Source organism: Bos taurus, chromosome 5 (genome assembly GCF_002263795.3).
Source record: "Bos taurus isolate L1 Dominette 01449 registration number 42190680 breed Hereford chromosome 5, ARS-UCD2.0, whole genome shotgun sequence".
NCBI classification, from domain to species: Eukaryota; Metazoa; Chordata; class Mammalia; order Artiodactyla; family Bovidae; genus Bos; species Bos taurus.
The window spans coordinates 24,356,440-24,380,503 of record NC_037332.1 but is presented as its reverse complement, the minus strand read 5'-3'; the positions used below and the strand labels follow the sequence as shown (position 1 = coordinate 24,380,503).

General features: G+C 42.9%; 1 protein-coding gene across 6 annotated transcripts in view; it reads left to right on the top strand.

Moving 5' to 3' along the window:
• The window catches only part of TMCC3 (transmembrane and coiled-coil domain family 3), a 288,555-nt gene that overhangs the window by 214,980 nt on the left and 49,511 nt on the right, over positions 1–24,064 (top strand). The window contains 1 exon segment of one of the 6 annotated variants that reach the window (NM_001038063.2): positions 2,821–3,122. The exons of the other annotated variants lie outside the window; for them this stretch is intronic. Within the exon segment in view, the coding sequence (NP_001033152.1) occupies positions 3,045–3,122 (78 nt within the window). The 5' untranslated portion in view covers positions 2,821–3,044. 6 annotated transcript variants of the gene reach the window in all.

Sequence of the window (24,064 nt, the reverse complement as noted above, 5' to 3'; positions counted from 1 at the left end):
TTTGTGGCTTATCTTTTCACTTTATTATTTTTTTTCATGAGCAGAAAATTTAAAACAGTGTAGTCGAATCTTTGTGGTTTATGTTTTTTGTGAACTACTTTTTATGACTTGAGATCAGAATGATATTCTTCCACTTTTGGCAGTTTTAATAATTGTATTTTCTCCTTTAGATCTTTAATCTATCTGATACTGATTTTTTTGTATGCCTTGAGGTAGGGATCATTTTTTTTTTTCCTCCCAAGTGAAAAGACAGAGCATTTGCTTAGAAAATTTCAGATATTCCCATCTTTCTCAGAATTAAACTCAAAGTTCTTAAAATAGTCTAAATTACCCTATAGGACCTGGTCCTTTGAAATGTTTCTGATTTCATCTACTGTTGTCCCAGGCAACACTGGCCTCCTTGCTCTTCCTGAACACTCCCAAATGTTCCTGCTTTGGGGACTTTATATTAATACTTGCTGTTCCTTTCATCAACAGTCTTCAGACATCTACGTGGCTAGCTCCCATTCTTCCTAGATCTCTTCTCAAATGTTACCTTATCATGGAGGCCTTCTGTAGCCACCCTAGCTAACATCATACACACATTCACATTTGAAATCTCTCTTCTCTGCTTTGGAGTAACTCACCTGAAAAACTCTCTGGGACTGGTGGAGTTGTTTCATATATGGGGAGTATTTTTAAATGTTGATTTAATTTTTGAATGATTTTAGGACTCTATGGGGTTTTCCGTTTCTTAAGTTAGTTTTGATAAATTTGTCCTCTTCATTAAAAAAATACATATATATATTTAGAAATCCTTGCCTTTTTTAGAACTTTTTATTTTATATTGGGGTAAGGCCAATTAACAATGTTATGATGGTTTCAGGTAAACAGTGAAGGGACTCAGCCATACATGTGTATGTATCCATTCTCCCCCAAACCCCCCTTCAATAAAAGATATGTTTTATTTCACTTTTTAAATAGTCAATATATGCACACAGTTCAAGCATTCAAGTTCAAAAAGCATATACGGTGAGAAATAAACCTTCATCCGTTCCTTCTAGCTACCTAGTTCCTGTCTCCTGCCATCAGTTTCTTGTAGATTTCTCTAGTTTCATGTTAATTCTCCCCAAAATATGTTATGCATATTTAACCATATATATATATATAGTTTTTATATAAATGGTGGAATACTATATATATATTACTCTGCACATTGCTTTTTTACTAACCAGATATGTTAGAGCTATTTCTGTAGCCATACATTGAGAGCTGCCATTCTATTACAGGTACCTAACACTGGAGAAGGCAATGGCACACCACTCCAGCACTCTTGCCTGGGAAATCCCAGGGACGGGAGCCTGGTGGGCTGCCGTCTGTGGGGTTGAGAAGAGTTGGACACGACTGAGCGACTTCACTTTCATATTTCACTTTCATGCACTGGAGAAGGAAATGGCAACCCACTCCAGTGTTCTTGCCTGGAGAATCCCAGGGACAGGAGCCTGTTGGGCTGCCGTCTGTGGGGTCGAGAAGAGTTGGACACGACTGATGTGACTTAGCAGCACCACTTAACTGGATGTCTATATTGTAATTTACTCAATCTCCTTCTGAAGGACATTGAAGTTGTTTTCAATTTTTGCAGTAGCCTTCTAGCCGGTGTCCCTTACCCATCTTTAATCAGTGCATCTCACAGCTATTAGATATTTCTTCTTTACTTTCCATCCTGACACTGTCTTGTCCCCTTTCAGAACCCTCCAGCAGCTCTCCCAGTATCCAACAATAGGGCTGAACTAATCAGCCTTGAAGTAGAGCCCTGCACCACATGGTCGCTGCCTACTTTTTCCATCCAGTCTTTCTGTTCCTGCAGAGACTCCCTAAACTGATGGCTTGAGGTTTTCCAAACGTACCTTTGGGGGCTTCCCGGGTGGCGCTAGTGGTAAAGAACCCATCTGCCAATGTAGGTGGAGGTAAGAGATGCGAGTTCCATCTATGGGTGGGGAATCCCCTGGAGGAGGGCATGGCAACCCACTCCAGTGTTCTTGCCTGGAGAATCCCATGGACAGAGGAGCCTGGCGGTCTACAGTCCATAGGGGTTGCCCAGAGTTGCACGTGACTTAGCATGCACCTCTATTTTTATGCTCAGGATTTTTCTTCTGCCTGTACTTCCCTTCCCCTCAGCCCTTTGAAGGAGAGGATCCCAATCCTCCTCCTTCTGGGCTGGTAAGGTCTAACTCTAATTCTTCTCTGGAGCAGCTGCACTTTCAGTATTTCAACTCATTCTCCCACTGGTACACTGTCTCAATAACCAGACGAGGTGTTTTCACTGTCTCCTCTAGACTCCATATTTCTTGTGGGGAGGAACTCTTCACTCGAAATAGGGCATACTAAAATGAAAAGATGTATCTTGATTTTCAAGTAGTTTCCAACATAAAGGTGAGCCAGACTTGCAAAATAAAAATACACAACACTATAGATGGTTGTTTAAGAGGAAGTGTAGTATTTGCTCAGTGGAATCAGAAGAAGAAAAACATGAGCACTTAAAAAAAAAAAAAAAAAAACACCTCAGACACAAAAAAAGAATTCGGATCCCTACCCCCAGGGCCTAGCACGGTGTCCCATAAGTGCATGTTGAATAAGACTAACGTGAAAGGAAGCATTAAAGGCATGCCTCAACATCTTGACCAAAATCCATCTTTCATCAGGTAAGTCAACAAATAGTGAAGATGCCACTCAGGTGGAATCAAGTTTAAGCAAGAGAGGGAGGCAGAGCCGAGGCACCTGGAGAGGGTCTCGGGAGGGCGGGGCGCGCAGGGGGCGCGGCAGAGACGGGAGAGGGGCGGAGACTCTTGCGTCCCTGCCCCGCCTCTCCCGCCCTCTCCACTCCGCGGCAGCAGCGGCGGCGGCGGCGCAGGGCGGCCGCGCGGGTGTTGGCAGCAGCTGCGGGAGCCCGCACCGCCCCCTGGCCAAGGCTCCCCTGGGCGAGCCCAAGCCCAAGCCGGAGCACGCCGGCAGCTCGCGGCGCGGCGGCACTGGACCCCGGGAAAGTTCCCGGCGCCAGCGCCGAGATGCCGGGCAGCGACACGGCGCTCACCGTGGACCGGACCTATTCCGACCCGGGCCGGCACCACCACTGCAAGAGAAGGGTGAGGGTCGCGGTCGTTGTGGCGGTGGGGGCGCCCTCCCAGGGGAGAGGTTGGGTGGGCGTGGGCTCCTGCTGGAACGACCTCGCCCTGCGCGTTTCGCCGGCTCCCTCCCTCCCTTCCCTGCGGCTCGGAGCCCGGACTTCCCTGCACCTTTCGGGCTGACGGGGATTGGAAGAGGGGCGTAGGAGCTCGGCCCGCGCGGTTCCGAGACCTCAAGTTCCCGTCCGGGGTGGGAGCAACGCCAAGCCCAGGCCCACCGCCGCTCGTCGGGTCCCGGCGCGCCTGGGTCTCCTCGACGACCGGCGCTCCGCTGCCCTCTCCGCCAGGGAGCGCTCTCTGCGCGGGGCCAGACGCGAGGGGATCCCGCCGCGCGCGTCGTCGTGTCCCCGGAGTTCGGCCTCCCAGCTTCCTAAACTCAAGAGCAGCCGCCGCGCCTCCCGAGCCGTCGGGGCTTTCGGGTTCGGGGCTGTGCGCGGCCGGAGCGTAGACAGGCGGCAGACCCCGCTTCCCGGTTTCCCGCGGCCGCTCCTCCGGGCTCTGCCCCAGTGAAAAGTCAGTCTTGCGCGCTGCCTGTACAGTTTCTAGTCGTCAGGAGCAGGCGCCCTCTCCATTGTTTGCTGTGTAATTTGCTGTTGCTGATTTTGGCTGTGGGCGAAAATAGCTTTTCAGAGTGAGCAGCGGAGACGAACCATGTAGTGCTCGAACGGGGAGGGAGGCCTCAGCCTGCGCGCCGGTCCCTCAGGAGAGAGGAAGCCTCACCTGCCTCGGGGATAGCTTTGCTCTCAGGAATGTTTGATCGTCCAGGTTGAACACTTGGCTCTCCCGTTGACTGATTGAACTGCCGTTTAGAACTGCACCTCCTCCTCCTGGCATTTGTTCGGGCGAGGATTGCCTGAAGGTGTTGCTTGCGCTAACTGCTCTCTTGCACGATCTTAGTCGTTGACTGCCAGCCTCTCTGCTTAAAGTTCAGGAGGTAGGATCGTGCTCGCATCTGTTAATCAGTTTAACAAAATGATTTAATATTTTTCGGATTAAGTACATTTAGTGGAGTAATACTTATCTCCAGCATGCAGCCCGCTCTCTCTCCCCACAAAAGAATTCTCCCTCTCTTTTTCTGCACTTTCTTAAAAGTTCCATAACAGTTTGTAATGAAAATAACTAGAAACTGCATTTGAAAGAAAATATTGATAGTAAAAAATCTTTGGTTACCTAAAGTTAGACGTTTGTTGAGGGATGGCGGCTGACTAATATAACTGCAAAGGAAGATAAAGATCTTTTTCTGATGACTTTGTAATCGGGCATGTGTGGTCCATCGTGTTGTAGTTGACGGAAGACATTTCAGGTTTGAAAAAAGTGTGGAAGCTGGGTTTCTCTTGTCACAACTGTGATAATCTTCGTGTAAACAGCAGGATTAGTAATCTTTGAGGGAGGGATGGCTCATTGTGAACCCATTTAAGCAATTTGGCAAAAGCACATGGAACTTTCCAAAACTCAGCTCTTTTTAGCTTAACTACTGAGATGGAAAGTGGCAAAGCAGATGTGTAAGTCAGCGACAGACTTTATCTCTGCTGTATCTGCTGCTGTTCCATTTCCACACCCATCTTTCCTGTTAAAGTAGGGGAACCGTTTGTGAAGGGGGTTTCTTATGTTGTTTAAAATTCTGTTGACCCTGTTAAAGTACTACATGGAGACACCTGGTTTTTATATAGACCATATATTAAAACTGTATTAGACGTATATATACTGATTATTCTAAATTAGCTTATATAGGGCAAATGAAATCTGGTAAGGACTGGACAAAATCAAATTGAGGAAGGCTAGAACTTCAGTAGACAGTGATCACAAGTTCTACAGCAAAGACCTTTACTCAGATGGGGCTGATATAATTTTCATCTGTCCTGAAGGCTGCCATAAGGCTGCTATAATGAAGGCCAGGCGGAAGCAATTTTCCCACGCAGAAAGCATCCCATTAGATGATTTTAACTACTGTTTCATGGTACTCATTTGAATGTAGCTATAAAAACTTATTTTCTTTACACTCAGAAAGTATGTGATGCTGCGGGTAGCCTCAAGGAACACTGATACTTAATTTCTTTATATCACTTTTGCCTTGACAAATCATCTAGTATAGGATTCGTTTATTTATTTTTCGATGGGAGTGTAGTTGCTTTACAGTGTTGTGTTAGTTTCTGCTGTACAGCAAAGAGAATTGACTGTATGTTTACCTATATCCCTTCTCTTTTGGATTTCCTTCCCATTTAGGTCATCAGAGAGCATTGAGTAGAGTTCCCTGTGCCATACAGTAAGGTTCTAACATAGGATTTAAAAAGAACCTTTTTGTGGACTTATTTGGTAAATTAGCTCCCCTAAAAACATTATAATGAGAAATGGAGGTGTGTGTGAGGAGTTGGTTAACCTTTCAGAGATAAGAAGTTTCCCCCTGGGGGGTTAAGACTCAGTGAGATCAAGTTCTTGTTTACCGAATGGTCACTTTCTGTGTTCAAAATTGATACCCTGTTGAGAGAGCAGGGAAAATAGACATCCTGCTTGCTGAGCTTGTTTAAGCCTTTGAGACTAGAATAATAATGAGGCAGTGTACTATTTTAACAGTGCACAAGTCTATTTTTACAGCCAGGTGGATTAACCTAAATTCCTCCCCCCCACCCCCCTTGGTGAAAATGTAATGTAACTGATGAATTCTGTGATTGCCTCTAAGCTGACAAGTCAGGGTCATTCACATTTTTAAATTTCATCTGGGTAAAACTCAGAAATGGTACATGTTAAAACTCACTGCACATTATATCCCCTTATTTTAAAAGAAAGAGTGTACATAATTAGAATCTTACTTTTTTTTCCCATGCCCTAGATAGTTAAAGCCTATTATCTATTTAAGAATATAGGGAGTCCGCTTTCTATACAGTTACTGGTTTTTATTAATTATGTCTGAATCAAATTTTTGTCAGTTCTAATTTTGAGTGTCCTAAAATGCCATCTTCAGCCACTAGGGTCTAGGGCCGAACAGCTGTGGCTCTGGAAGCAGAAGACTTGGATCATAGCTGGCTCTTCACACTTCCCAACGGGGTGACTGCTGGGCAGGCTCTAACCTTTCCAAGCCTCCAGTTGCCCATGTATAAAAGGTGGTAATAATCCCCACTTTGGGGAGTGATTGTGAGTCTTCAGTAAGAGAATTTGTAAAAAGAGTGGTTGTATATACTCAGTAGTAGCTGTTTTTCTCCATGTGTGAGGTAAATAATTTTTTTCCTTATGCTGTTGGTCCACTGATCAGAGCTGCTGGTTGTCTGGAGTGCCTGCCTCCCCCCATCTCTAGTCTGTCAGCCATGCCCCTGGAGGTCTGACATTTCTCTGGATTCCTTTCCTTCTTCCTGTGTTCCCCAGACATCCCACCTTAGTTTAGCCACTTACGACCTCAGGAGGAGATAGCTGGTGCCTTAGCTTCCTCATTACTCTCGGACATCATCAACTTCTATTCCATCCTGCCTGCACAGACCAGACTGTTCGGTCTACAGAACCAGTTTCATGCGGCTAGCCCGCAGAGGACAGATCCTGGGCTAGTTAGGGCTGCTTACTAAGCACTCGACCTTGGACCTTATAGTTATCCTAGGCCTTAGTTTCCTCTTCCACACCGTTGAGGTGTTGTGAGTAATAAATGAGTCATGTCTATAAAATGTCAGCTACACAGTAAGACTCAATAGATGGTGGCCAGTTTTTGTTATTGCTATGTAAGACATGAGTTTGAGCAAGCTCCAGGAGTTGGTGATGGGCAGGGAAGCCTGGCGTGCTGCAGTCCATGGGATTGCAAAGAGTCGGACGTGACTGAGCGACTGAACTGAAACACGTATTCATAAGCTTGAGAATGGAAAGACTGCTGATTTTGTGAATAATATGGAGACTTTTCTTGGATTTTTAGCATGTGGTACCTTCCTCCATTGCACATTCCTCATCAATTGATTGCTTACATGTTTATGAACTACAGACGCTGGCGCTGGGAGAGCAAGAGGCTTCATTCAGCAAATGTTTCGGAGCACCTTCTCTGTGCTCACTGCTGTTCCATGCATCAGCAAGGTATGGGTGATGAAACAGCCTGGCCTCTCTGGAAATTTAGTATCTAGTGAATGTATCTTTTTTATCCCTGTAGCCCCAGGAAATACCCTTCTCTTTTGTAGGAGGAAGTGATAATAGTAAGTAGGAGTCTCTAGTGTCTGAAGTAAAACCTGTGTCAGGTATGGCTGCCACCTGTAGTACATCTTGAAACCTTCTGAGGTTTGGAAATAGATCCAGAACTGCATGATGAGTAGTGGCCAGAGGCAGTCAGGGAGAGGAAGATGTCAGAGCCCTTCTCACTTATGGAAGTGATTGGGCAGTGATGTAATAAGTTGATGATTGCATGCTTACTTCCTGAACAGGAACCAGAGTGAGTGGAAACAGACTTCTTCTGTAGGTGAGACGCTGATCTGGTGAAGGGGTAACTTGAGTGAGTGGTCTGTGAGTACAATTGTTAATCAGTGATTTGTTTTCTTCTAAAGAGTTAATTAAAGGGACAGTCAGTAGATGAATGTGTGAGTTGGAACTGTCTTCAGTGTAGCATGAATGGATTGATGTGTGTTTTTTTGAGCCATGCTTTGCTGTGGGCTCACTGGTTCTCCCTTTAGAGGAAAATGAATTGCCAGCCTCCAACAACACGCCCGCTTGTCACATCCGCTGTGGAACACCAAGACAGCTGCTACCCAGTTGGATCACAGGATGTGTTTGCTTCAGACCCACTGCCTAAATTTCCAGGTCTGCCGTTAAGGTCAGAAATGAGCCTTGTGCTTCTGGGTGGAAATTGCCCAGGTCTTGACTTAGGAGAGGCTGCTAAGCCCAGCTTGACTTTGTTTCAGCCCTGCTGTTTCTTTGTTTAATTGTGTTTTAAGTGGAGCGTGGTGATGGGGGGAGTGGTGAGAGAGAAGAGAACCATGAATCACTGTACTGTGAATCAGAGTGAGGACTTCACATTCCTCAGAAAAGGAACATGGGGATATATGATCTATGCATAATCCAGCTGCTTCCACTGACTTGGGAGAGGGCGATGCTGCTTGAAGGAGAATGTAGTGTCTGTGTCGATTATTCCTCTGTAAGAAGGCACAAAGAATGTAAATAAAGAGAAGAATGCAGCGACAGTGATAATAGCCAATAGCTACCAGTTCCTCACTATATACCAGGTGCCAATATTAAACAATTCAAATGCACTCCTTAATCCTCACAATATCCTATTTATACTTATGTTTTACAGTTGGGGGAGTTAAGGCCCAGGTGGGTTAAGTGATTTGTCCGAGGCCTGTGGCTGTTGGGAAATAGTGGCGCTAGGGTTTGATGAATCCAGATCTAATTCCAGAGCTTGCATTTTAGCCACTTCCCAATCTTCTGCCTCTGAGCTGAGTGCAGAAGAAAGTTCTGTCTTAAGAAACCTGTTCAGTGCTTGGGGATGAAGGTGCTCTGCTGGGGGCCCGCCAAACTGCACATTGCTGGTGCTCTGCAGGAGGTTGTTCCCAGTAAGCATTCGGTGGGTGAACAATTTAGAGTGATCATTTACAAACTTCTTATAATGCCTAGGGTGTAAGAATTTTGACAGTAGTTGGGGACATCTTCAAGGCTGTTGAATAAGCTTACAACTTAAAGACATTGTTAAAGAATCATATTCTTCCTGATGTGTTTTCTCTGGAGGATGAGCAGTGGAAAGACAAAACAAGGGTGGTTTCTTCATGTTATAGTTGAGTCACCTTCTGGCCTCATAGGATCTCTCTGTAGGACTCAAGCTTCACTGGGCAGGCATATCCTTCTAACCCTTAAGGCAGAGGTTGGAAAGTTAGACTTAAAGATTTCACCGTGTTAGAACTGGAAGAGAATTCAGACATTAACTCCACATCATTCTATTGATACTTTGCAAAAATAAAACCAAATAGACTGTAACCAGATAGAATGAATACAAACTGATTAAGGACTAAGCATTATACCAGCTCCTGTCTTAGAAGAGAATTTCTTAAAAGAAAGCCACTTAAAACACTTTTTAAAGTAAAGTGAAGTCACTCAGTTGTGTCCGACTCTTTGCGACCCCATGGACTGTAGCCTACCAGGCTCCTCCGTCCATCCATGGGATTTTCCAGGCAAGAGTACTGGAGTAGGTTGCCATTTCCTTCTCCAGGGGTATCTTCCTGACCCAGGGATCAAACCCAGGACTCCCACATTGTAGGCAGACGCTTTTACTGTCTGAGCCACCAGGGAAGTCCTTAAAACACTTTTAATACCATACTAATTGCTAAATTATGTGATAAACATCTCAAAATTGAACTTGATGAAAGTTTTAATTATTTTCAGTAGAGAATTAATTGATGAACAGATTTAAAATTTTGTGATTTTTGGGTGAAAAAAGTGAATTAAATAATTTAATGTTAGGCCATTATGCTTCTGACTTTATTTCCAAATTTCTGGTGGGGTTGGAGTAAATAGGAGGGGTAACAATTCATATATTAAACTACTTAGCTGTATTGGATCTGCTGCGACTGTTTTAAAATTATCTTTTCTGGGGCTTCCCATGTGGTTCAGTGGTTAAGACTCTGCCTTCCATTGCAGGGGCACAGGTTCAATCTCTGGTCAGGAAACTAACCCCACATGCTGTGGGGTGTGACTAAGATTTTTTAAAAAAATCTTTTCTGAGGTCCCTTTTATGGTCTTTTTTTTTTTTTTTCCAAAATCAAGTTTTGTGATGTGAGTTCATCTTTGTCTTGACCTCCTACCTGTTGGGAAAGGGTATTGGGGAAAAAGCACGTACCAGATGCAAAAGTCATGGAATACATCATGTACAGATTTAACTTAGAATTTCAGCCTCAGTCTTTTGTCACCTCTGAAGCTCTCCGTTCCCGTGAGTCTCTTTGGAGAGCATCTTCCAGCACCCTTTGTCTTTGGCATATATAATTTCCATACAACACAGCCCCTAAACACAAACCAGCAACATCATCAGCTTCTTAGCCTAAGAAACAGTCATGCACTGGCACCCTGGGGGAAGGCAGGGGTGGGGTCTGTCACCTTCTGGGAGCTGGCACGTCCGTCCAGAGGGGCACATCTCCCTCTGTGAAAGTGTGTATGCTTCCTGCCTCATGTGCTGACCTGAGAGCTCAACCTAGGTGTGGCTTTATTGTATAGTATGTTTCTGCCCTTTCCCTGGTGGCTCAGATGGTAAAGAGTCTGCCTGCAATGCAGGAGACCCAGTTTCAGTCCCTGGTTGGGAAAATCCCTTGGAAAAGAAAATGGCAACCCACGCCAGTACTCTTGCCTGGAAAACCCCATGGACAGAGGAGCCCAGTGGGCTACAGTTCATGGGGTCACAGAGTCGGGCACGCCCGAGCAGCTTTCACTTTCATATCTGTGGTCTCATGTTTCTGTGCACATGTTCCACAGGCACCTCAAAGTCTGTGTGTCAAACTTAATTTGTTCTCTCACAACCCCCCCAATTCCTGATGAATACTTTTCCCATACAGTCAATCCCCAAACTGGATGCCGGGGAAGCCCACTCAATCAGCCCCCTTACCCACCACATCCAATGGTTTGCTTCCTAAATTTTCTCAACCACCTTTTCCTCTTCATCCCCAACACCACTCCCTCAATTTGCTTCCAGATTTGAGGGTTGGAGTGAAGGGTTCAGAGTCTGGAGTCACCCTGAAATGTCGCTCCTCCCCCGCCTGCTTGTGTGAGTGACCGTGAGAAGTGGGGTTGGCAGACCCAGCACAGTGTGGGTTGTTCTGACACTGAGTCATCCTCTGTCTACTGCAGAGTTCCCCAAACCTCACTCATTCCCACACCTCCTACGCAGACCACCAGCACCTTTATTTATTTAGTATTTCTAAATCAGTTTGGGCTTCCCTGGTACCTCAGTGGTAAAGAGTCCACCTGCCAGTGCTGGAGATGCAGGTTTGATCCCTGGGTCTGGAAGATCCCCTGGAGAAGGAAGTGGCAGCCCACTCCAATATTCTTGCCTGGAGAATCCCAAGGACAGAGGAGCCTGGGGATCTACAGTTCATGGGGTCGCAAAGAGTCAGACGCAACTGAGCAACTGAAAAAACAGCAGCAGTGTTAACTGCTCTAGGAGAATATCATCTGGCCTCTGCACCAGGTGAAAAAGGGGATGAGCAAGCGTGGGAGCTTGGTAAAGGGGCTGTTAGCACAGAACCCAGACGTGCTCCCAGCCTCAAGCAGCTGCGTTGGGTTGAGGATTGTTTTCAAGGGACTAACTCACTCTCTCTGATTCTGTGTGTATTTAATGCTTTCAGTTTTGCCCACCTAAAATGATTCAGAATCATTTAGGAAAACACCAGTCTTGATGTGTTAACTCTCTTCCTTTATGAAACAGTTAAGACCTTTGGTCTTGAAAATGCTAAGAGATTTTTCTTCTTCTCATGGATTGCAAAAATTTAAATAATTGAATGTTTGGGATGAACAAAAGCACACTCTGGTGAGTTGAGGGCAGCCTTGTTGGGATAGGAATGTTTGGGAAATTGAGAGTTGTGTTCCAGGCTGTCTTTCTAGTCTTCTGATGACCTGAGAAAAACTGAGACAATGGAGGGCATGGGGCTAAAGAGTGGAACATCCAGAAGATGCAGATTCTTTGGGAATTTCAGGCAGGGACAGAAACATGGGTGGAGAAGAAATTTAAGCTCTGTGTTTTTCTGAAGTAAAGTTGAATTTAATTAAGCTGTATCTGTAAGCTTGTTGTAAGGAAATTAAATGATGCCTTGAGCTTTTCTTAATTAAATTAAATGATGCCTTGAGCAGCCTTTCTCAGAAATTTTGAGATAAGCACTTGTCCAGAAATCAAGTCTGTCCCTTCGCAAAAGCTATACTTCGTCACCTGGATATATTTACTCCTGTGTGTGCAACTGTGTGTTAGGACCAAAATTCTCTCTTTTTTTTTTTTTTTTTTTTCTGTCTTTTGTAAAGATTTTGTGATAATCCAGAAGACTTGGGACTCGACTTCAGATAGTCAGTAGTATACTATTTTAATCTCACTAATTGGAACAGGTGGCCTCTATTTGGGACTGAACACTAGTTGGCATAGATTTTAATTTATCTGAAAATATAAGGTCCATTCAGTAAGAGCTGTTCAGGCTGTGTGTTGGCATCAGGGATGGTGCTTAAAAGCTTCAGCCATTAAGAGCTCAGAACACAGGAAGGTTGTAGAAATGTAGCGGAATAGTTTCCTTCTTTGACTCCATCCTTAAATGTTGGATGAAGAACCAGTAAAGGAACATGGTTAAGGGAAGCGTGTCCAGGTGCTTGAGACATCTGCTTGTAAATTTTTCTCCAAGCGAGGACAATGTGTCGAGTATATCCTCTGACTCCAGTACGCAAGATGGCATGTTTCAAGAGGACTTCATGCTGTCCTCATGGTTCTGGAGGTCTTAGCACGTATGCGGTGAAGGGGTGTGCCTGGGTGATGCAGCTTACTGGAAGTGCTCAAGTTGAGATGCCCTAAGACATCTCTCATGAAATCACACATGGTCTCCAGATCCTGAACTTCTCCAGCTGGACCCCTGCTTGGTTTTTACAGTAACTGTGTGCTTCACTGAATGTCTTGTCAAGATTTTGCTTTAAATCCTTCAGCAGGACAGAAGCCCAGCCTGTCACCCGAGCCTCTTCATCTGACCTTTGTCTTTTATGCCCTTTTGGCCCTTGAGCCCTGGTCTCCGTTCTTTGTGGACTCCCCTGCCTCCCCTCTCTGCCTGTGGGCACTTGCTCCCTCTTCTCACATGGGGATAGTTACATCCTTTTTATCCAGACATGGAGCGTGGTACATACTTGGGACGTGTAAATACTGACCAAATAAGTGAATGTGGGTATGCTGTGAAATTGCTCTGCGGGACTTGAGAAGCTGGAAAACATATTCTACTCTTGATCTTTATCAATGCAGATTAATCAATCTTGTTATAATTGCTATACAGGATTCCAGTCTATGGGTATTCCATAATTTATTTAACCATTTCCTTATTACAGGAAACATGTATTGCTTTCAGTCTTTAATTACTATAGGCACCTCACTTACCACACTGGGGCATGCTTCTTTTTGCACATGTGAAGAATATATGAAAGTCACTCAGTCGTGACCGACTCTTTGCAGCCCCATGGACTGTATAGTCCATGGAATTCTCTAGGCCAGAATACTGGAGTGAGTAGCCTTTCCCTTCTCCAGGGGATCTTCCCAACCCAGGGATCAAACCCAGGTGTCCTGCATTGCAGGCGGATCCTTTATCAGCTGAGCCACAAGGGAAGCCCAAGAATACTGGAGCGGGTAGCCTGTCCCTTCTCCAGCGGCTCTTCCATTTGAAAGCTAAATTCTTAAACGTGGGTTTGCTCATCAAAGGGTATGTGCCTTTTAAGTTATGGTATTGTGAAATTGAACACTGTACCTGTGCAGACAGTAGGAGCTGAAGGTGCAGTAGAGAGTGAAACTGTTACAGTTTATGTAACCATCAATGTATGAACATGCCTCAGCTCACATCTTTCTGACACACAGTGTATTGCAAGGTTTTTTGATGCTTGCTAATCTGGTAGGTGAAAACTGGTACCTCATTTTAATTTATATTTTTCCTGATATGAATGAGATTACCCGTATTTTTTAATATTTTGAAATAATTTTAGATGCAGAGGAAGCTGCAGAAAGTAGTACAGAGGTGTCCATTTACCCTCTCCCGCCACCTAGATTTTCCCAATGGTTACATCTTATGTAATTATAGTGCAATATGTTAATCATATTTTTATACACTTAAAAACATTTCTCTTTATTGTGAATTACCTGTTTATATATTCTGCTCATTTATTGGGTTATTAATCTCAAATTGATTGGTAGGAGTTTTTACTTATTAAATATGCTGTTTTGCACATTTTTTTTTTCTGTTTGTCATTTTTGTCTGTTAATTTTCCACTGTCATGTAACAAATTACTGCAAATCTAGCAACTTAAAGTGACACCCATTTATCATCGCACAGTTTCCATGAGCCAAGAGTTCAGGCCCAGCTTACCTGTGTCTCTTCTCGTTTTAAGTTTCATCAGCCTAAAATGAAGGTGTCAGCCAGGATTACAGTCTTGTCTGAGGCTTGGAATCCTTTTCTAAGCTCATTTGTTGTTTCCCGAGTTAAGTTCTTTGCAGTTGTAGGACTGTGGCCCTCAGCCCTTGCAGGCTGCCTAGCTGCCTGCTGTTCCCTGCCACGTGGCCCTCTCTACAACACGGTAGTTTATTTCTTCAAGGCCAGCAGACGAGTGTCTCTGTCGCATCACCTCTAGAAACCTGATAGGCCAGGCCCACTCAGTGATTCCACCTTTTGATGAATTAAAGTCAGCTGATTAGAGACCTTAATTACATCTGCAACATTCTTTTACCCTTGACAAATAATGTAACCTAATCATGGAGGTAAAACCCCATCTTACTCACAAGTCACCACCCTTATGGCAGAAAGTGAAGAGGAACTAAAAAGCCTCTTGATGAAAATGAGAATGGAGAGTGAAAAAGTTGGCTTAAAGCTCAACATTCAGAAAACGAAGATCATGGCATCCAGTCCCATCACTTCATGGGAAATAGATGGGGAAACAGTGGAAACGGTGGCTGACTTTATTTTTTGGGGCTCCAAAATCACTGCAGATGGTGACTGCAGCCATGAAATTAAAAGACACTTACTCCTTGGAAGGAAAGTTATGACCAACCTAGACAGCATATTCAAAAGCAGAGACATTACTTTGCCAACAAAGGTCTGTCTAGTCAAGGCTGTGGTTTTTCCTGTGGTCGTGTATGGGTGTGAGAGTTGGACTGTGAAGAAGGCTGAGTGCTGAAGAGTTGATGCTTTTGAACTGTGGTGTTGGAGAAGACTCTTGAGAGTCCCTTGGACTGCAAGGAGATCCAACCAGTCCATTCTGAAGGAGATCAGCCCTGGGATTTCTTTGGAGGGAATGATGCTGAAGCTGAAACTCCAGTACTTTGGCCACCTCATGTGAAGAGTTGACTCATTGGAAAAAACTCTGATGCTGGGAGGGATTGGGGGCAGAAGGAGAAGGGGACGACAGAGGATGAGATGGCTGGATGGCATCACTGACTCGATGGACGTGAGTCTGAGTGAACTCTGGGAGTTGGTGATGGACAGGGAGGCCTGGTGTGCTTCGATTCATGGGGTCGCAAAAAGTCGGACACGACTGAGCGACTGAACTGAATCATGGAGGTAAAACCCCATCTTACTCACAAGTCTTGTTTACACACAAGGAGAGCTTATCATATGAGGTATATACACCAGTGCGTAGGAGCCCTGGGGTCTCTCTTAGAATTCTGCCTTCCACACTGACTTAATAATACCTTGCATATATATAGATGTAGCATGTAGCAAACATGGAATATATACTAGCCAGACTTTGCCATGGAGAAATTTAAAAATTTTAGCACTTATTAAAGGTTTGTGTCATTCTTAGAATGGCCTTTTAAATGACTCTTTAAAAAACCATAAACACCATGGTGTTTTACAATACATTTTATGATTTTTCTTTTTATATATTTTAATCTTTGATCCAGTTAGAATTTGATCCTCTTTAAGATGTCTGCACATAAATGCCATAGTTATTCCTGCACCATTTTTTGCAGTTACTTCTCTTTAAAAATACACTGCTGTCCATATGTATAGTTTCATCTTCATGAATTTCTTTCTCTGGTTGTAAATGTATTGAATCAAAGGTTATGCTTTTGGTTCATTTTTTCTGGAATGATATCCTTCCTCCCCTTCTCCTCCTCCTCCCCGCAAAAACGAGCATTTTGAGAACTCTAGCTCATGTATTTTGAAACTTTCAACAGGCATATTTCCAGTATCACTGACGGTAAGGAAAGACCAAAAGGTAAAACAGAAGAGATGGTAAAGTTGTTCATTTAAAAATGAAAATTTGCTTTCAACCCTTTTGAACTAGATGTTACCTGTCAACAAGTTCTATTTAATGTAAAATCTTGGAGCAGGAAATGGCAACCCACTCCAAATATTCTTGCCTGGAGAATTCCATGGCCAGAGGAGCCTGGTGGGCTACGGTTCATGGGGTCACACGACTGATCAACTAACACTTTCACTTTCGTTTGTCCTTCTGTATGTTTGCAAAAGCTGTTACAGTATAAAGAATATGTGTTCTTGCTGCATTAATCATTGTGGTCCACCATCTGAGCTCCAGAGGTGAAAGGACAGGAATAACTCTCAGCAGACTACTTTAAAGCTTAGGAAAAGCTTGGTCCTCTCCTTAGGAAACATCTGTAGCTCCCTTGTGCTATCCTCAGTACTAGGAATTTAAGTTGGTTTATGACTCATGTTAACATAATAAAACAAGATTTCATGTTTGTAGGTAATAAGGTGTTGCTGTATTTGGCTTAATTCCCCATATTTGTAAGTTACTCCTGTGGCTTGCTAAATATCACTAAATATTTAGTGGTGGTTGTATGCACCGAAGTTAATTACTGAGAGGTTCACATGGGTTACAGTGCGTGTGTCTGACACAGAGGGAAGTTGAAACTGTTTCTTGTACCCAGAAATTAACACTTAACATTTCATAGGCTGACCCATGAGTGTATTATAATAGTGAAACGAGTATGCTTTTATTACACGTGTTTTTCATTTGGGAAAGGCCGCTGTGCTTGTCGAAACCTCCTGACTTAAACAAATTATCAAGTGATCTTTCTTTTATAGAGCCAGCCAAAGTTTACCTCATGTGCTGAGCAATTTAGAGGTACTCGCTGATTTGGCATCATCTGTTGGATATGTGGGCACCCAAATTACAGTGATAGTCTCCTTTCATTCACGCAGCTCATTCATGTACTCTTACCACCATGGGAGCCGTGAGGGCTCTTATTTATACCAAATCTTTGTCTGTTTTAGTACCCAGACATGCTCCTACTGTTTGGGTAGGTGGGAGTGCATTAAATTCTGTTGAGAAACTTAACTAGCACTTTGGCAATTTAAAATGATTTTAAGTACTCAGGGCTCAAATTAGGCTCTATTTATAAAGAAAGAATTAAAAGGAGAGCTCTTCAGCTTTATGCTGTCTATTTATTTATTTATTTTTCACTGTGTAATTCCTTTATTTTCTGCGTATTTGTGCTTTACCAACACTACAACCATAAAGAACACAATTCCAAGTACTGTACTTTTTAGTTTGGGGAGATCACAGTCTACAGACTCATTTACTTATATTAGACAAGATTAACCCATTCAACTTACTGCAGTTTTTAAATGCACATAAAATACAGAAATTGATGCAATTAAACAAAATCTTCAGGATCTTATTTCTTAAATTCTTAGATTGTAATTTTTTTCTGCAGCCTTAATTACCAGTCCCCATGATCACCAATGGTTATGGCTCAATTTACACCAATTTATCAACCTTTTATATCCTTAAAGATAACGTAAGTGAAATTACAATTTCTTATCAAAAGATTTAGGGTTTTCCAAATTTCAGATATTTGCTTCCCCTCCTCCCCCCACCTTAAGACATTTCAAATAAACTGAAAATAACCACATCTCACCTGCAACATTCCTTAGCAATCACTTGATGTATAAAATTTTAACTATGCCCCCAGTTATTTTAAGACACAAAAATGGCTGCCTACCAATCTGTCTTGTCACAAGTTAGAAATACTACATTTAAGAATTAACATGAGGGTTTCAAGTTTCCTCCAGTTTAGGCATTTATACCTTTGTGCTTGTCGCTTCAGGATGTTACCGTAACATTGATATTTGTATAACCCATGTTTATGTACCTTATATGTAATCATTTAACACACTAGTAATTAAATGTATGATGGAGCTTTGGGAATTTTAAAAGCAACGAAAATGTTCTTAGGTGTGTGTCAGCTTCATTTCCAGAGATACTTCTACTAAAGTGACGCTGAGAACTTGATACTTTAGTTGCATTTTGAATTCAAAAATCCCTCTGCACCATTAGGAGCCTACAACATAGCACCTTTTCTCGTCTGCTTTAAGTAAAACGTTTGTCAAGAGTTTTACTTTGAAGAGTTAATTTTCTACAGCCTTGTATTTCTCATACATCTTTGGTAAAAGCTCCATTATACAATATGGCCAAAGCATGGAGGACCAATACTGCCCAATCATATACCATGATATCCCGTTCAATTTTCGTTTTCAGACACCCTCATAAACAAAACCCACTTCACCTTTTCCTGTAAACTGCATTTGCAGTCTGCATTTCTGAAATTCCCTAAGTTTTAATTCCTTGAGGATCTCTACAATTAATCCTTAAGGCTATATAAGAACCAGATGCTGCTACACTATTCTGTATCAAGCATTAACATTTGGTTCAAAGTATTATCATAGTGGTCTCAATAATCTAGTTACTGGTCCTAACCAGCTAAGCAAGTAATCTTGTTAAGATCTGGCTATCACCAGCAAGCACATTGCTTACACTTGAAGAAAAATAAGTTTACATTCATTGTCATCTGTAGGTTCTTCTTCTACATCCTATTACCCCTTTGTCATTCCTCAAGTCTACACATCATTCATTCATCACATTTCCTTCCTTAAAGGAGATAGTGTATTTTTGAACCAACAGGATATCTATTTGCATGAGTTAATCCAATAGAATACTTTTTATAAAACATCTTTTCCAGTGTTCTAATTAATGGAGATATGGATCACTCATTTACTAAAAAAAAAAAAAAAAGACATCTTCAGGTTGCTATAATGTGGAAACAGTTTTTTTTTTTTCAACTAGGTAAAAGGTGCATATAATTTGAATTATTAAATGATTTATTAATGAACAAAATAACCATTCCAGTAATGTAAAGTCTACTGGTCTTAGATATTTGAAACATGGTAAAAGGATATATTCCAGTTTTGCCCAAAAGTCACTTAAAATATCTACAAATATTTCATCTGTGTATGTTATACACCATTATTGCTCCATTTTCTGGAAGAGTATGTTTTAAAAGTTAACAAAGAGGGAAAACACAGCAAAGTTGCTAACTTTGCAGTGAAAAAAAATCTGTGTCCTTGACAGGTTATATTTTCATAGTTTTATGCAGTGTAAGTTAGCTTTGCAATGGGGAACTTGAGTTTTATCCTTACTCATGCATGATGTATGTTTCAGAACTTAATAGCTGAAATTTCAAAGAACTTCTTACATTACCTGTTTAACATACTGATGTGGAACTGGAACATATTACAAGGATATTACTCATTATTTGCCACGTGGGCTAAGTTTACTATACTGGTTTTAGATATAAAAGGTCACATTTGAATTTACTAAGTTAAAGTCAGAACTCATAAGGCGGGGGGAAAGGCCTTAAATATAAAAGACAAATGGCAGTTTGATTAAGCAATAATTTTCAGTTTACTAGATGAAACAGACTTGCAACATAGTCTGCATGAATGCAAAATAAGCCATCTACAGCAAGTGATAAGGAAACTGGGCAAAAAGGAAAAAAGCATACATTGGAAAAGAAGATTCTCTCGAGATAAAAAAATCAAACCATTATTATAAAGGAATTTACCAAGAACTGCTATATTTCCCCCATCCCATTTGCTGGAAGTCAACAAGAGCATCTAGCACTTTGTGTTCATGTCAAAAAGTCAGATCAGAGCATCCTAACGCAAAGCAAAAAAAGAAAAGAAAGAAAATCCCTAACTCCCTCCCCCAAACCGCAGAACTGTAACTCCAGAGTTCAAATTCAAAAGAAGAGAAAGTGGCAATTGAAAGAGGTGATGGTGGCGATAATCCTATGAATGGGTTTTTGATTTCTCTCCTTTCTGGGGGATGGGTGGAGAATGCTCATTAGGATTTGTAGTTAGAGGTTGACCGTGTGAGCCCCTCATAGAGTCCGTCCCCCGAGGTGGCACAGGAGGGCTGCACATACCAGTTCCTGTCCCGAATCCGGGTCAGGCCCAGTTTCTCCTGGATCTCGTGGGGTTTCATGGCATCGGGGAGGTCCTGCTTGTTGGCGAAGATGAGGATTATAGCGTCCCTCGTCTCTGGTTTTGCTGAGCCTACCATTTCAACAGACATTTTTTGAAACTTTTCTTTGGGCAAATAAGAGAAGAATGAAATAGTCATATATTTATGTGGTTTCCTTTAAATTAATGTTGATGCCTTCTCAGCCTTCATTTTTAAAAATTATTTGTTGCACATTTGGGGTGATGTTAATGAGAGCTCATTTGTTTACTAAGAATAATACGTATACAGTTGAGAGAAAGATTAAATCTGCACACAAAGATTACTTTATGTTTTCTGATACTTTGGACATTTCAGAAATCACAGTTGCTTAGTTGGTACATGATTCCCCCCCTTTTGGCTGCCCTGGGTCTCAGGTGCAGCATGCAGGGTCTTTAGTTGTGACATGCAAACTCTTAGTGGCGGCCTGTGGGAGCTAGTTCCCTGTGCTGGTCTGTGCTAAGTTGTTTCAGTCGAGACCACTCTTTGTGATCCTATGGACTGTATGTAGCCCTCCAGGCTCCTCTGTCCATGGGATTCTCCAGGCAAGAATACCAGAGTGGTTGCTGCGCCCTCTTCCAAGAGATCTTCCTGACCCAGGGATTGAACCCACATCTCTTACATCTCCAGCGTTGGCAAGTGGGTTCTTTACCATTGGATAATTGTTCCTTAGTTTATTTAAACAGTAAGTTAAAATGAGGCTGGATGTTTTTCTAGGGCAGCTAGCTTATTAAACCCTCAGTGGATTTTAATTTTCTTAAGCTTACTGTGGTTGTTGATTTTAATTTAAGGTTGCAGTTAATGTCCTATGGAAGTAAATGCAGTGACATCAGATTCCAAAATGATAAGGTAACGAAATGGCCCATCAGAAACAGCAACTTACACCATTTTTTAAAATTAAACCAAATTCACGGAGGGGAGAATGTTCTGCACATGAGGAAAACCCATATCAAATCATTAACCAAATAGTTCTGGATAAATAGTAAATTTATTTTTGGTTACTAAATACTTCAGATATGGAAAAGACATTTTTTTAAAGTGTGGCACTCATAGACCTACCACGTAGATTTAACAGATGTTAATATTTTGCCATGCTTGTACCAGATTTTTTTTTTTTTTATTAAGAAATAAGTGGTTCCAGACACAGTACCTTGACATCTTCTCCCTTTCTACCTTCTCAGAGGTTTCCGTAACCTGAATTTGTTGTGTTTCATTCTTTTAATGGTTTTACACATGGGGAGGATCCGTAAGGACTGTCAGAGGCCCAGTTCTCCTTCTGGAAAATTAAAACCAACCAAACAAACAAAAAAAGAATCCGTCAGCAATTTATAATACTGTTTGTTGTATTAAATATTTATATAAATGGCACCTCTTTTGTAACTGGCTATTTTTTCCCAACATGATGTTTATAAATTTATCCAGCTTCATTCCCATTTATACTGATGTACATTATTTCAGTATATGAATAAACCAGAGTATGTGTGTAGCCACTCTGCTAATGTTGGGCAGGCAGGCTGATTCTGAGAAGGTCTATATACTCGTGGGAGGGTTTCTCTAGGAAAGATTCTTTGAAGTGACATTCCTGGGGCAGAGGAAAAAGAGTATCTTTAAGTTTACCATCTATTTTTAAGTAACTTTGTCAAATAATTGTACTTATAGGAGTGATTTTTTAAAGCCGTATTTTAATATTTGTCATAGAAAATGTTCATAGTGATGTTAGATTCCATGTGTATGTTGAATAGTATTTGTTTAGAGTTTGTATGCATTTTAATTTTGCCTGAAAGCAAATAAGTGCAGTTATCCTCATTTTATGCATGAAGAACTGAGGCTCAAACAGGGGAAAATGACTCTAGCATGATTATACCAGTAAAAAGTGGAAAGGCTCGAACTTGAATCCGTATTGGTCAGCTTTCCCGAGCCTTTGCCTCTAACCAATGGGGAGAACGGCCACAATCCCTGGAATTGTAGTGACACAGAAATTCAAATACAGACCCTGGCAGCCTGGTGACTAAGATGGTAAAGAATCTGCCTGCAATGCAGGAGACCCCGGTTCTGTCCCTGAGTCAGAAGATCCCCTGGAGAAGGGAATGGCTACTCACTCTAGTATTCTTGGGCTACCTTGGTGGCTCAGACGGTGAAGAATCCCCCACATGCGGGAGACCTGGGTTCGATCCCTAGGTTGGGAAGATCCCCTGGAGGAGGGCATGGCAACCCATAGCAGTATTCTTGCCTGGAGAATCTCCGTGCACAGAGGAACCTGAGTTGGACACGACTGAGCAACTAAGCAATGGCACCCCACTCCGGTACTCTTGCCTAGAGAATCCCATGGACGGAGGAGCCTGGTAGGCTGCAGTCCATGGGGTCACTAAGAGTCGGACATGACTGAGCAACGTCACTTTCACTTTTCACTTGCATGCATTGGAGAAGGAAATGGCAACCCACTCCAGTGTTCTTGCCTGGAGAATCCCAGGGACAGAGGAGCCTGGTGGGCTGCTGTCTATGGGATCGCACAGAATAGGACACGACTGAAGTGACTTAGCAGCAGAGCATCTAAGCATGCACACACACAACCTCTGGACAAGTAGAACAGTGGGAGCTCTATTTCTCTTCCACTGGCTTTTTGGTATTTTCATAGCTTTTCTAAAACAAACATGTTTTGCAATTAAATCTAGCTAAGTGACGAGCAGCCTTAGTCCTGGAAAGGAGACAATAAACCACATTAGTGCTGTAACTTTCTCATTTACTCTTTGTTTTGCCCCAGGTCTGGGGAAGCGTCAGTGGTCAAGACTCAGGACCACAGTGATGGAAACCAATAGCCACGCTGTACTGCAGGTCCCAAGCTGTACACCCGAGAGCATGGATCTAGAATTCCCTGGCTTGCTTCTCAGGCAGGCACAAGTTGAAGCAGGATGGGTTCTAACTTGAGATCTTGGTTGAAAATGTAAGGAGTGGCTGCGTTATTCCAGAGGCCCCCTCATCGTCCTGAGTGCTGCTTTGTGTACCTACCTGGCGCTGTGCTGGCCCCTATGGCCAGTCAGACGTGGGCACTGCCTTGGAGGAGCTCAGGTCAGCAGTTTTGCAGATAGAAAATGGCAGTGCTCCAGGGAGCCCTGGCCTCATGTGGGCCTTTCTGAAAAGAATTGACCGAGAGTCTACCCTGAGATGCTGTAGGAGGGATGAAGTGTCTACTTCTAAGGCTTTCTAGCTCACCTTCCTTCATATTCATACTCTCCTGCCCAGGTATTTCCTGATAGATGTTTGTAGGGAGAGGACAGGGAGGACAAAAAGTAGTACCCATTTTTGAGCTTTTGGTTCACCTCTGATTAGCCCCCCATTTTTTTTATTTATATGTATGGCTGTGCCAGCCCTTCGTTGCTGCACGCAGGCTTCTCTTCGCGGTGAGCAGGGACTGCTCTGTAGCTGTGGTGCTCAAGTTCCTCAGTGCAGTAGTTTCTCTTGTTGCAGAGCACAGGCTGCAGGCATGTGGGCTTCCCTAGTTGTGGTGCTTGGGCTCCGTAGTTAAGGCTCGTGGGCTCTAGAACACAGGCTCAGTAGTTGTGGCACATGGGCCTAGTTTTCCCCCGTCCTGTGGGATATTCCTGGACCAGGGATCAAACCTGTGTCCCCTGTACTGGCAGGAGGATTCTTTCCCACTGAGCCCCGAGGGAAGGCCCTGGTTAGCCCTTTGATGGTGTATTTTGTGTATGAGTGTATGTGTGTATATGCATTTTTATATCCTCCTGCAAAGGAAATACTAAACCCTGGCCATCACAGATAGGTCCTTTGATTTGATTCAGATGTAAGAAGGATGCTACAGAAAAGGGAGGAACAGAGATGTTCATTGTCATAGCAACCAGCAGGTTTTTATAGTGGAACACTGCCTTCGTAACCCAAACCCGGCACCTTTTTTCTAACTACAGAAAACAGACTGACGCAAACTC